The sequence below is a fragment of the Lynx rufus genome, unplaced genomic scaffold (genome assembly GCF_022079265.1).
Source record: "Lynx rufus isolate CCGP_SWC_20201006 ecotype Redwood Valley unplaced genomic scaffold, mLynRuf1.p SCAF_18, whole genome shotgun sequence".
Taxonomy (NCBI): Eukaryota; Metazoa; Chordata; class Mammalia; order Carnivora; family Felidae; genus Lynx; species Lynx rufus.
In genome coordinates this window covers 22585732-22599648 of record NW_025814832.1, presented here as the reverse complement: position 1 = coordinate 22599648, position 13917 = coordinate 22585732, and the positions used below count along the sequence as shown (strand labels likewise).

The following is a 13917-nucleotide window of genomic DNA, read 5'->3' as shown; positions in this document are numbered from 1 at the left end:
CGCCTTTGGGTGTCTGGCTCTCACCCTGCGCCCAACGCCCATCGAGGCGTCCCCGCATCCCGCCCGCTAGCCAGCTCTCTCCCTCGGGGAGACCCGGCCCCAGGTCCCCGCCGAGCGCTGTGGGACTCCGTGGGAATCCCGCGTTGGGCGATGCTGCCACCTGCCGGCCGGAGCCGGGAAGCACAGGGCGCCTGGAGGGCTGGGGCGCGGCCGCCGAGGGTCGGAATCCGGCGCTCTCAGCCGGGACAGCCTCCGCGGGGTCTTTCCAAGGAATCCGGATGGGCCTGCTTCGCCGCTCCCCTGCTCGCCTGGCTTCCGCTTGGCCCCAGCGGCCGCGGCTCTTAACCCTGGGCCTTAATTTCCCCCAAGTCCAATGGAGGAAGTGTGTCCCCACATCCTCCCAGGATTGCAGGGGACGCCGGGGGACGCGAGTGTACTAGCGCTGTGCTCCTGAAATCAACCAGGCCGCCTCTCCCTCCTTCTTGGCCAAAAATGAAGGTGACACATCCCCACCCCCCACCCCACCCCATACAATGCCCTCAATCCACTCCCGAGCCTCCTCCTCCCTCTCCCGCAACCACTGCCCCCCGCAAACCCAGGTGGAAAGGCACTTACAGCGGGCGGGTCGCTTCGCCGGCATCCTCCCCCGCCCCGCCGCCCACCCCCCTACCCCCCCATCCCCCCATCCCCCCATCCCGGCCCCGGGCCAGGCGCAGCACTGTCCCTCTCAAGCCCGGGCTCACTTAGGGGTGGAGGAGCGGGGATTGGCAAGGAGTGGCTCTGCAGTCTAGCACTGACCCCACAATTTTTTTTTTTTCCAGTTAACCTCTTCTACCTCCTAAAACCCAACCCAGATTTCTTCCCCTCCCCCGCCCTGTCCCACGACCGGCCCCTCGCGGGTGCCTAAGCTCCGCCCCCGCCCGAGGCGGGGCCCCATAGGTGGAGAGACGTGGGAGAGGTCGTGGCCCCGCCTCTCCCCTCCTCCCCCTACACACACGGAAGCTCTGTGGCCCCCACGCCAGGATGTCCGACACCTGGGTCCCAGGCCTCGTACCCACGTTGCTGCTCAGCCTGCTGGCTGGCCCCCAACAGGTGAGCGCTTGGGAGGTAAGCTATAGAACTTCCAGGGCCCTGAACTTTGTGGGTCAGGGGCCTACTTCTGGAGCGCCGTCACCACCGTCCTTTGTCAGGATTCCCTGGTGACCGTACACAGTTAGCAACTTCCTTTCTCTTTTTGCCTGGGAGGTGGAGGTGGGGGCAGCGGAGGAAGGCCCTGAGAAAGCCTGGGTTCCTTCGCCTGTGGGGGGACCGTGTAGAGGGCCCTGGACCCCGCCCACCACCATCTGACACCTAGCGCCTGTCTGTGAGTGGGGACTTTGACCCTCATATTAGCCTGGGCTCATCCTTCCCGCTTCCTCCCGCTAGTCCGAAAGCGGGCACTAGCCGGGACTGAGGTCTGGACGCCCGGCCAGCCCGTCTCCCTGACTGTCTTGTTCCTCTAGTGCTGGGTGACCTTGGGAGAAGCTCTGGCCCTCTCTGGGACTGTGTCTCTGCCTGTGCCTTAGGGGAGAGAAGGCTCCTTCCACCCCTTCTAGGAGCCGCGGGTAGGATTCTAGTCTGTGCAGGACTTGAGCTGGTTGCCTGACCCAAGGCTGCGTTGACCTCTGAAATCAGTGATTCTGAGCCTGAGGCAGGGATTAAGCACCCCCTCCTTCCTCCCATTCCTCCGTTGAACTCTGAAAATGATGCGGGAAATCTGTCCATTCCTGGGATGGCAGATTATCTTGGCAACTGACATGGGTCTAAAACAGGGATTTCTCACTTCTGTTTACGAATGCCTGCGACAGGGGTGCCTGCGTGGCTCAGTCTGTTGGGCGTCCGACTTCTGCTTGGGGCATGATCCAGCCCTGCCTCCTGGGTTCAAGCCCTGCGTAGGGCTATGTGCTGACAGCTCAGAGCCTGGAGCCGGCTTGGGATTCTGTGTCTCCCTCTTTCTGCCCTTCCCCCGCTGGTGTTCTATCTCTCTCAAAAATAAATAAACATTAAGAAAAAAAAAAGAGAGAGAGAGAGTGCCAGGACATCCCAGGCCCCCTCCCCAGAACAGGGCACGTTCACACAACTGTGCAGACTCTCCTGGCTCTGCCCCCGAAGCCTTCAAGCTCCTTCTCCGCCTAGTCTAGGCAAGCCCTTTGTACCAACACTAAGCTGAGCATCCTCTTGATTTCTCCCAGCAGCCCCAGGGGGCAGGTGCTGATAATATCCACGCTGCACGTGTACGGAAGCTGAGGTTCTTTACAACCACAGTGACGCTCGAAAAAAACTCAGATTGACCCACCCCAGACAAGACCTGCCCCAGGTTAAAGGGGGGGGGGGGGGAGGAGAGAATCTGGGAGATCTGCCCTCCCCAACAGCAACTCTTGATTGAACCTTTCTGTGTTCTGTCCTTCTTCGTTGGGAGCCAGAAAAACCCCAGGAAAGTGGGGTCCGGAATCTGAGGGGCAAGAGGGTCCCACTGAGTGCCTGGACCCCCTTGGTCTGTCCCCAGCTCTGCAGTTGCCCCTGTGTGCTGTGAAGATCTCACTCTCTCTGGGCCAGACATCACGGAGCGACGGGGGTGGGGGAGTGGGGGTGGGGGAGTATTCATTCATGATTCCAGCTCCAGTCCCCAGGGGGCAAGGTTTGGGGTGGGGGGAGGCTTCCGCCTGGCCTGCGGCTGAGCCCAGAAAAGGGGAATCAGCCCAACAGTCATTGGTTGTCACTGGTTTTCTTGGCTTTACTGTTGTTAGCAACTGAGATGTGATTGAATTATTTCGAGTAAAGGTACAAAGACACGGTAGTCTGGCCAAAGTTGGCTTCTTATGCTCGTGTTGTGGCTGTTTGTCCCCAGAGGCTAGGGTAGAGTGACAGATAACCTCTCCTCCGCTAAGGAGTTCCCACCCCTGAATCCCCCCCCCACCCCCGCCATCGCCATCTCTCACCACCCCCCCCCCCCAAGTTGAGGAGCAGCCAGGAGGAAAGGAAACCAGGTCATCTGAGAAGGCTCTTTAGTTCATTCTGCCAATATTGTGGCTGTTGGGTTTTTCAACAGTGATGACAGACAAAAATCCCTGCCCTCTTGGAGTTTACCTTCTTCTGACCAGACAATGAACAGGCTAAAAGGAACTGTGTAGTATGTTGGATGTGGGTAAGAACTGTGAGAGAAAACTTAAGTTCGGTGAGGGGAAAGGAGTGCCTTGGGGGAGTGGACGTAATTTTTATTTATTTTATTTTATTTTATTTTATTTTTTAATGTTTATTCATTTTTTTGAGAGAGAGAGAGAGAGAGAGAGAGAGAGAGAGAGAGACAGAGTGTAAGCAGGGAAGGGACAGAGAGAGAGGGAGACACAGAATCTGAAGCAGGCTCCAGGCTCCGAGCTGTCAGCACAGAGCCCGACGCGGGGCTCGAACTCACGAACCATGAGATCTGACCTGAGCCGAAGTCGGGCACTTAACCGACTGAGCCACCCAGGTGCCCCTAATTTTTAAGTAAGAGGGGCAGAAAGGGGGTGCTGGAGCTAGGATACCTGGGGGAAAGAATGCTCCAGGCAGGGCTTAGACACATAATTGCTATTAATCCGGTTACATTCTGAAACTAGAGCCTGGATGGGTATAGTTCTGGTGCAGAAGAGAAACGGAGAGAAACCCAGCCCACAGGGGAGGATCTGGGTGGCTTCAAAGACCGAGGAAACCCCCCCCTCCTCCTTCCCTCCACCCCCTGCCAGGCAGGGATCCGAAAGGTGAATGCAGATCATGAAGGCATGAGGAAGGTGGTCTGCCTTTACCCGCAAGTGTCAAACAGCCAGGCGTGTGCAAGGGACTCCCAGTGGTTGTGGATGTGTGGGCAAGAGGGCAAGGGGGCAGCAGCTGATCGCTGGGGGCCCGGGCACAGGGAGCCACTGAAGGGAGCGTCCAGGAAGGTTTTGGGCGATCGGATTTGCTGGATACGAACCTGCCTGCAGTGTGGGGAGTGATTCGGGGAAGGGGGGGGTGCGGAGGAGAGTTGCTGGTGCCCTGGACCGCCACCGTGGTCACATGGAAAGGAGATCGATTGGAGGGGTGGCGGGAAGGCGCCGGCTGACAGACCTGGGCGTGAGTGGAGGTGTTGTGGGGGTGTGGTGAGGAGAGAAAGGAGGGCTGGGGCCGCAGGTGTCAGCTGGGGCTCCAGCCCTAGACCTGGAGTGAGGTGGAGAGCAGGAAGGGGTTGACCCACTGCGAACCTGCGGCAGCCTCTGCACCTGGGCAGCGGGTGGGTAGAGATGACCTCCCCAGTTCACGGCCCCTAACCTCTGCCTCTTTTCTTCCGCAGGCTGCAGCCAAATGTGGTCTCTTCTTGTAAGTCTGGGCTTTGGGCTGTAACTTCCTGTCTGAGGAAGAGACACCCCAAATCCTGCCCTGTCTGCCTTCATGGGTGGGGGGGGGGGGGGACAGAAAAGCATCTCATCCATCATCCTCACCCACTGCCCTTCTAGCCTGAACGCATTTCCCACTCCCCCCCACCCCCACCAATGCGTTTCCCATCCCACCCCCGCCCCGCCCTCCTTCTCCAGCCAAGCAGCTTCTGCCTGTGGGCGGGTCTAAAGCCTAATCCCCACCCCTCTCTCTGCTGTCTCTTCTTTGAGGGCTCCCCCCCCCCCCCCCCGCCCCATCACCCTGGGTGGGGCGGGCAAACCATCTGTGCCAACTTTAATATATAAATGCCAAAAAGCCTGAGCACAATGAGGAGGGGGTGGTCCCTGAGCAGATGAATGTTTCCATCAACTCAGCCCTGGGTGTTCCGGGAACACCCTGTCCTTCCCACCTCGTCGTAGTCCATGGGCACCGGCAAGGGCTCCTCGAGTTAGCTCAGGGACAGTCGCCACTGCTCCCCTCCCCAGCCATCTCCTTAGAGTGCCCTGGCACCCACTGCCACGTGCTCCCCCACCCCTGCTCAGTGATGTTGACAGAACATTCATTATACCCACTTTATGGATGAGGAAAAGTGAGACCCAGAAAGGAGCGGAACTTGGCCCAAGTAGTGAGATGAGCCTAGAAGCCAGATCCTGGGTCCCGGCGCCAGGTGTCCTCCCGCTGGGCCCCGCTGCTAGGGCGTGGCTTGGGCCCCAGGAAATGGGTGAGTTTTGGGGATGCCGGGATCTTCCTGCCACCTTGGGACCAGCAGTGTCTCTTTGCTCCCCCAGCACCTGCCCCAGAGGATTCAAATGCTGTGGTGACAGCTGCTGCCAGGAGTATGAGCTCTTCTCCAGTCCCCTGAGGTGAGCCCAGGGCCAGCTCCTTGGGCGCAGTCCTCAGGGCGACTGGCCTTCCTGCCCACCGTGGGGGGGGGGGGGGGGGTCCGGGACAGCCCAGACACTCAGGGAGATATTGATGGTTCCTCGCCCTAGGATCTTCGTCATCACCTTCCTCATCATCCTCCCCCTCCTGTGCATCTGCTGTCTCGCTAAGCGGTTCTGTCGCAGCTGCAGAGAACAGGAGCAGGACCCCCCAGCAGATCACCAGGGGCCCCCGGAGCCGCCCTCCATCGCCCCCCCAGAGAGGGTCAGGACGTCCACCTCTGAGCCCCCACCCCCCTACAGCGAGGTAGGTGTCTCTGCCCCACTCCTTGCTCAGTTCCTCAGCTGGCCATACCTCCCTATTGTCCAGGTTACAGGGAGGCCCTCCTTACCCCAGGCCTCTGGACCTAGAGAGGGCCCTGCAGCCACCATTGGGTCCCCCCTCCCCCTGGCAAACACGCACGGCCGGCACTTGGCGGGTGCCGGCCGCTGCCAGGCCCTGAGAAGACTCTGTGTTCCCTCTTTCCCCTGCAGATTATTCTGAAGCCCGTCCTGCCCCCCATGGAGCCGCCCCCTCCCTACAGTGTCAGGCCTGAAGAATATTCAGGGATGCCCAGGGGCATCGACAACCCAGCCTTCTGAGCCACCTCCTGCCTGGAGCTACGACATCATCGGCCACCTCCTCCCCAGTGCTTCCTGGATCAAGCCAGAGACTCTTGGGACCCCCGTGATGCCCCCATCCGTCCTGCCATGTCTCTTGCTGTTCTTGGTTTTAACTTATTGCTTTTCCCGCTCCACCACCAGCCGCCTCTGTTGTCCTGAGTGCCGGTCAGAAGTGTCAGCGGCCACCCCCCCACCCCTATCCCAAGTGAGAGGCTGCCAGGAGGAACATGTCAACGCTTGGAGGTGCCTGACAATACAATGGGCCACTCTGAGGAGCGGAGAGAACCCCATTTCTGGGGGGTATACAAATCCTGGCTGGGCAGCCAGCTCCGAGATATCATAGAGGGCACTCCTGTTTCATGCGCGATTGGACTGCGTGGGCTCTGAGCCACCCCTGGGTCTACCTGAATAGGGAAGACCCCATTGCCCCCTACCCCCGAACGTGTACTCACTAAATCTGAGCTGATCGTCACTGAGAGTCTGCCTCTGGCTGTGTGGGGTGGTGACTGGGGAGTGAGCCCAGACACTGCGGGGGTGGGGAGGGGGGGGATGGTGGGGGTTGGTCCCCACACCCCCAAATCCCACCATTGATGTATTGATGATGAGCCAGGGCGGACGGAACATCTGTGAACCACCCTCTGGTAAAGGATCTTTGGAGATGCTCTGACCCAGCACCCAGGTCTCAGGGTGCTAAGGAGGACAGGAAGTTGGGGACCACGTGGGAGTAACTGTTCTTTTCTTCCCCATCCCGTCCTCCCACTGCTCTCCTCAGGAGATGTGACGCTCAGCTCCCTGCCTTTCTCGCCGTGGGGGTGGGGAGGGGGCAAAGGAGAGGGGTGTGGGGCAGGGCCTCTGGAGATCTCGATCTGCCCCACCCTGGAATCTCCTGGAAAGAGGAGACTGAAAGGGTAGGTTCACCCTTCTCTTCCAGCCCGGTGTGGTTCCCAGGTGCTCCCACTTGAGCTCGTCTGCAGGGTTAACCCCTAAGAGGAAAGAAGCATTCACCACCTCGGCTCAAGAGAAGAGTCTTCGTGGGGCATTAGTCACCATGGGACCTCCGGCAAAGTGTGGAGCTGGGGGACTAGCACTGGGCAAGGCAGAGTGAGAGACACGTTCCATGCCAGTGTCTCGGGGCTCAGGCAGGGCATGGCTCCTCCACCGTGGTCCTGCCTTTGCACTGCTCCCCTGCAGCCCATGAATGCTGGCCTTCCTCCCCAGATAGAGGGCACAGCGGCAAGACTGGCCGAAACTCCTGGGAGGACTGGAGGTAGCACCCTGCTGTAAGCCTCCTCCAGGGCTCTCGATAATACCCATCCTTTGGTGGGGGAGGTGGTCACGACCCAGGCAGGTAGCAGGGCCAGAAGCAGGGACACGGCACAGCCAGCTCCAGAGACGCTAGGGCTGGGGCTGGGGCCAGAGGTCCAAAGGGAGAACAGTAGTTAGGGCCGAGGACCAGGGTCAGGGTTGGCAGTTAGGAGAATGCGCGCGGCCATGAGATATTTCCCTTCAGTTTCAGGGATTGGTTAGGGGAGCAGAAGGAAGAAGGAAGATCTGTCTGCCTGATGTAAATGAGGCTAGCCCCAGTTAGAGAAGTCTCAGAGCTGATGCCCTCACTGGGTAAGCACCCACCCGGGTGGGAGGATGGTAAGCAATGAGATTTACAGACCCGGAGGAGGAGGTCACCTTCTGCTACGTTCTTTTCATCAAAGATGACACGAGAGCCCTTAGATCCTCCCCCAGCAGCAGGAGAGCGGCCTGAAGTGTAGTAGGCCTCCTGAAGCCCAACCTTGCTGGGACCTGGTGGCAGAAACGGCCAGTTCTATGTCTCTGTTGTATTGTTGGTGGGAGGGAAAATAGTGTGACCCTGGAGGGCAATCTAGCAGCATCCTTTGATGGCACAGATAGTTACAAATCTCCTACTATGTGTCCAGCACCTGGTATCCATTAAAATTTTATTTTATTTTATTTTTTTTAATGTTTGTTTCTGAGAGAGAGCACAAGACAGAGGGCAAGCAGGGGAGGGGCAGAGAGAGACAGGGAGACAACGAATCTGAAGCAGACTCTGGGCTCTGAGCTGTCAGCACAGCACCTGACACAGGGTCTGAACCCAGGAACAGTGAGATCATGACCTGAGCCGAAGTCGGACGCTTAACCGACTGAACCACCCAGGTGCCTCCCCATTAGAATTTTAAATGCTCATGACCCAGCAAGTCTGCTTCTGAGAATGAGCCTTCAGAAAGGCTCCTACAGGGGTGCCTGGATGGCTCAGTCAGTTAAGTGTCCAACTCTTGATCTCAGCTCAGGTCTTGATCTCAGGGTCCTGAGTTCAAGCCCCACACTGGGCTCTGAGATGAGCATGAAGCCTACGTAAAAAGGAAGGGAGGGAGGAAGGAAGGAAGGAAGGAAGGAACGAAAGAAGGAAGAAATGCTCATACAGAAGAGCTCAGAATGATGTGCATTGCAGGCATCGTAACGGGGGGTAAACAAAAACACCCTAAATATTCACTGACAGGAGCCAGTGAAATATACCAGATCCATCCATATTGTGAGTGCAATGCATCCTTTAAAGGGGATGAAGGAGATCTGAAGCACTGACCTGGCAGAATGTTCCTGATTTCATCATCAGAGAGAAAAGACAAGTTGCAGAAGAATAATAGTGAATGATCTCAATTTGTAAATATACACTCAATCGTGCATATTGTATGTATATATGTGTGTATATATGTATATGTGTGTGTGTGTATACATTTTTTTTTCCTTTGCAAATGTACAGAAAAGATCTAGAAGGATACGAACCGTGCCACAGTCACTCCGTCATTCCCCACACTTAACAGTGGTTGGCACCGTGGGATGGAGGGACGGAGGGAGCCAATTATAAGGGAGCTCTCTTACTTTGTATGCTTTGTCACGGGTTGTATTTTTTACAATAAGCAAGCATTGCTCTCAGATTAAAAAAAAAAAAAAACCCTCTAATGGAAATATAGGCAGCTTTAGAAGTTTATGAAGACTTGTCTTGTGGACTTTGATCGACAGCAATTCACATATTATCAGCTCTGCTATGAGGAAGAGGCTAGAAGAACAGACATTTGGCACACACATGACATGCTTGCAACCAGGGAATAGATCATCAGTGGACACGGGAAAGCCTGGACGCCTGCCAGACATTTGAGGGACATGTGACGCCCATATGTTAACCCTGTGCCGATCTGCGACTGGCAGGCGCTCGGTTATGTGTCGGATGTCTGGCTGGTTGGTTGCGTGGGTGAGCAAATTTCACAGGGACAGAATTCATTCCTTGCACTTGGCTTAACAGCTCAAACCTAATGAATGAATATCGAAAGGAGGAATCACTGAGTGAATGAACGGACGAACGACTGAAATGACTGAGTGGGCATTGGAATGAGCGAACAAATGGGCAGATCTGCCACCGGACGTTTGTAAGGACACGTGTGGCATGGTTAATGAGAAGGCGCTCCTTGTGGCTGTGGGCTTCGGTCTGCAGGAGACGCCCCAGAGGCTGGGGAGTACAGGGAAAGCTGTGCGGCTGGGGCGGGAGGGGGCGGGAGCGGGGGCGGGGCTGGGGGCGGGGCGTGGGGAGACACCAACGAGAATCTCGCCTCACCCTGGGGCTGGGAATCAGAACTTCGGCTTCCGACATTGTAGTTTCTGCAGGTCTCAGTTTCTCTGTTGGTACAGGGAAGAGCTTTACCCCTTCCAGCTCTGGCAGGATGTAGCTCTCAGGCCGCCATGTTGGGAGGGGTTAAGAAGGTAAGAGAATCCAGGGGTCCTCCTGGGACGGCGACCGCCTTGTCTCCACCCCACCTCAGCCACGCACTCCAGTCCTGTCATCCCTGGTAACCTCAAGCCTCCTACTCTCTGAACCCCTGAAAGCGACCTCCTCCGCTTCCAGGTCAGGCCCTGCATTAGCCCCATCGCAGCAATGCTCTGAGCTCACGGAGGCCCCCAAGCCCCTGGCCTGAGCCCCTTGGAAGTGTCACCCGCCACGTCCCCACTGTCCTCCATGTCCAGCCCAGAGGCCTTGATCCAGCCCGATGGGCCCTGCCCTGCCTCCAACCCCTTAACCCCCTTTTCCATCCATCGCGCTCACCGGGCAAAACCCCAAACTCAGGTTGGGTCCAGATTTTGCTCAAGAACAAGCACACCTGTGCAGCTGGACCCTCTTTGGAATCAAAACTGCAGATCTCAGGCAGGTCCTCGACTCCTCCAACGCGCCTTAGAAGCTTCCCATCCTGGGGGCGCCTGGGTGGCTCGGTCAGTCAAGTGTCCGACTCTGGATTTCGGCTCAGGTCATGATCTCCTGGTTTGTGGGTTCGAGCCCCACCTCAGGCTCTGTGATGAGCGTGCAGAGCCTGCTTGAGATTCTCTCTCTCCCTCTTTCTCTGCTTCTCTCCCTCAAAAATAAGTAAGTAAACAAACAAAAAACTTCCCCTCCTCATTCTTGAGATGACGTCATTATTGCTTCTGCTCTCTTTGAGTTTCCCACACTCCCAAGCCTCAATTTCAGATGGTGGTGACACCACAGACTTCAGAGACAAAAATGGACACGGTGACAGGAAAACCACCAAACACAACCTCACCTCTGGTGACATCCCCGCATACCCTCTCAGGGGTGAGCTCCTACAGTTATGACACATCAGCCGTTTCTCCCTCATTAGCGGACCCTTGTCATTATCCCCTGGCCATAAGTATGCCTCATCGCCGACCTTCGAGAAGCCCTGCCCTGATACCCTCATCCCTCTGTGTCTGCTGTTCCATGCCCTTCCCCCACCTCCCCACCCCCTCCCCATCCGCATTCCATCCTGCTCCAGCCAGCCCTTTGTCCCCATCGTGACAGGCAGTGGCTCTTGTCCATATATCACCAGTAACCTACATCTTTCCGAAGCCAAAAGTCAGTTCTCTAGCCTCATTTACTCAGTCTGTCGGTGGCATTTGACACACTTAGTCACTTCCTTCTTCTGGAAAAGCTTTCTTGTCTGGACTCCTTTGACTCCACTCTCCCGGGTTTTCCTCCTACTCACCCGCAGCTCCTTCTCAGGCTCCTTTGCTCTCCTCTCCTCCTCCACCATCTCTGAATGATAGTTGACCTGAGGGACCCGAGTCGACTTTGACTCTGTCTTTATCTTCATTCCCTCCCCCGTAGTGGCTCTCATCCGGGTCTGTGGCTTCAGAGACCATCTACTGTCTGATGGATCTCGAATCTTTGTCTCCGGCCAAGGCCTCTCCCTTGAACTGCAGACTTCTGTCCTTAACAACTATTTAACTACCTACACCTCCACTTAGACCCTGAACGAACACACCACAGCCCAAACTAGGGTCTCACTTCCCTCCACTCCACCCCAAAGCCAAGTCCTTTCCCAGTTGTCCCATTCTGGGTAGATGGCAGCCGGCCAGCTGATCAGGCCAAAAATAACCCAGGGATTGTGATTTCCCTCTGGGTCTTACCCTCTCATCCGGCCTCCAGATTAGACCGATGCTACGTTTCACCATTTCACTGTTCAAGCCCTGGACCAAGACGCGGTCAAGTGTAGCCCGTGCCATCCCTAATGACATTCTATTCGGTTTCCTGCCTCTGTTCTTGTGTCCACCTTGGTGCTGCTGTTCATCCGACACGCTAAAGTCAGGGAGAGCTTCCTAAAGCACAAACAAGACACGTCCTTGCCCCACTTGGAAGCCTCTGATGGTTGCCTATTGCGGTCACAATGAACGCCAACCCCCTGACTGCAGCCTGCGGGACTTACAAGGCGTGGGGCCTCCCATCCCCTCCAAAATCATCCCTTACCTCTCCCCTCCCTCCTCACTGCCTTCCAGCCACAGTGGCCTTCTCTCTGAGCCTTGACTGTCCCCCGTCAGCCTGGCTCAGGGCCTCTGATGGCCTTTCTGCTTGGAATCGTCCCCTCCCCTCAACTTCTGCCAGAGTCTTCACATGGCTGCCGTGTTTTCATCATCCTGGTTCCAGTGCCGAGCTGTCGCCTTCTCCAAGAAGGCTTCCCTGACCACCCTACTCTATTACACGAACCTATTTTATTTTCTGGATAGCGCTCCCCAGTACTGGGAGTCACCTTCTTTATTTACGTGGTTATGTGTTTGCAGTCTCTTACCCCCGCCTCTGGGCCCAACCTCCTCAGGGACAGTGATTTGCCATGTTCGCTGTCCCGTCCAAAGTCTAGAAAAATGCCTAGCATGTGGTAGGTGTCAGCCAGTCTTTGCGGACTGACTCATCCCGTGGCCACCTTGAAAGCAAAGCCCCAGAGTTCCTGCAGGAGAAACACCCACGTAAGGGGCTCCTCGGCCGTACTTTACTTCACCATATTCCTTCCCATAATCCCCGCGGAACTTCAAGATCCCATCGGCCTATGGGCGTTTGAGAGAAATGCTGATGTAGTTCAGCCTCATCTTATTATAGGTGAGATGACCAAAATCCTGATAAGAGAAGTGACTCGTCCAAGGTCGCACAGCTGGCAGGGCCAAGCGTTGGATTTAAAACAGGGTCCTCGAGATGACAGAGACGGAGAATGAATCAGCGGGTGCCTGTGGTCAGGGGTGACGTGGGGGGGGGTGCGGGGAATGGAGTGGGTGTAGCTATAAAGGGGTGGCAGAAGGGACATCTTTGCGGTGGTGGGACGGCTCCGTACCTCGACTGCAGCGGGAGTAACAGATCCACATGGCTGATAAAATGACAAACAACGCACTCGGTGTCAGTTTCCCGAGTTTGATGCCGTGGATAAGATGGAACCACCGGGAGAAACCGGGCAAAGGGAACCTGGGACCTCTTCGTACTATCTCTGCCACTTCCCGTGACTCTGCAATGATTTCAGAATACAAAGATTGTAAAAAAAAAAAAAAAAATCCGTTTCCTGCCTCCACATTCAAGAGCTTTTTACGTAAAGATCATCAGGGCAAATTTCGGTTCAGTTTCTGTGTCCAAAACAAAGCCCCGTTTATTGCTTTTTATAATTTGCGGTTCATTGAAACTGGTGATTTGGGTGTAGAGAGACTCGCGGACTCTCTCTTGCAGTGGCAAATGCCAAGTTCAATGGATCTTCTCCCTCCTTCACACCTGACCATGACTTTCTTGTAGCCAAGTGTGTATGGTTCCTGCTCACACAGAGACACAGAGGCCAGAGGAAGAAGACCTCAACTTGAGGGAAGTTTCCTGGTCATCTGGGTGCACTTCCGTGGGACATGATTTATGTATGTATAGATTTGTCCGTATACATCGTCTGCTGACTTCTGAACTAAAACGTAATAGAAGTCAGTCTTATTCCTCCATCTCTCATGCCCTACCCGGCTTGCTTGTGCTGTTGGTTGCTTTTGTTGCGTTTTTTTTTTTTTCTCCCATTTCACTTCCGGTTTCCTCTATTATGGCAAAATACACAGAACATGAAATTTACCGTCACCATTTTCACGTGTACAGGCCAGTGGTATCAGAGGCATTTGTGATGTGGTACAGCCATCGCCACAACCCCGTGGTGACCCCTTCCATCTCCATAGCTTCTTTCATCTGATAATAACTCTCCCTTCCTGGACCGCCCCACCCCTGCCCCGTCCCTGGCAACCACCTCCCTGCTTTCTGCCTCCATGACTTTGACTACCTACATATGACTAAAGTTACCTCGTCTGAGTGGAATCATACAGTATTTGTCTGTTGGGTCTGGCTTGTTTCACTCAGCATAACATCCTCGAGGTTCATCCATGTTGTAGCATGTGCTAGAACCTCCGTCCTTTTTATGGCTGAACAATCCTCCATTGTATGCATATGGCACATTTTGCTTACCCATTCATGTGTTGATGGAACTTGGGCTGCTGCCACATTTTAGCTATTGTGAATAATGCTGCTATGAAGGTGCGGTACACAGAGCTCTTCAAGACCCTGCTTTCAATTCTCTTGGGTATCTGCCCACGGATCATATGGTAATTCTATGTT

The 13917-nt window shown here is 55.7% G+C and overlaps 1 protein-coding gene across 1 annotated transcript; it reads left to right on the top strand.

Annotated features, from left to right (window-relative positions):
• Positions 1-1023: 1023 nt before the first annotated feature.
• TMEM92 (transmembrane protein 92) lies at positions 1024-5979 on the top strand. Its single transcript, XM_047080462.1, has 5 exons — positions 1024-1092; positions 4346-4371; positions 5217-5291; positions 5421-5616; positions 5844-5979. Exons 1-5 carry the CDS (start codon positions 1024-1026, stop codon positions 5949-5951), a joined length of 474 nt encoding a protein of 157 aa, XP_046936418.1. The 3' UTR covers positions 5952-5979.
• Positions 5980-13917: the final 7938 nt, after the last annotated feature.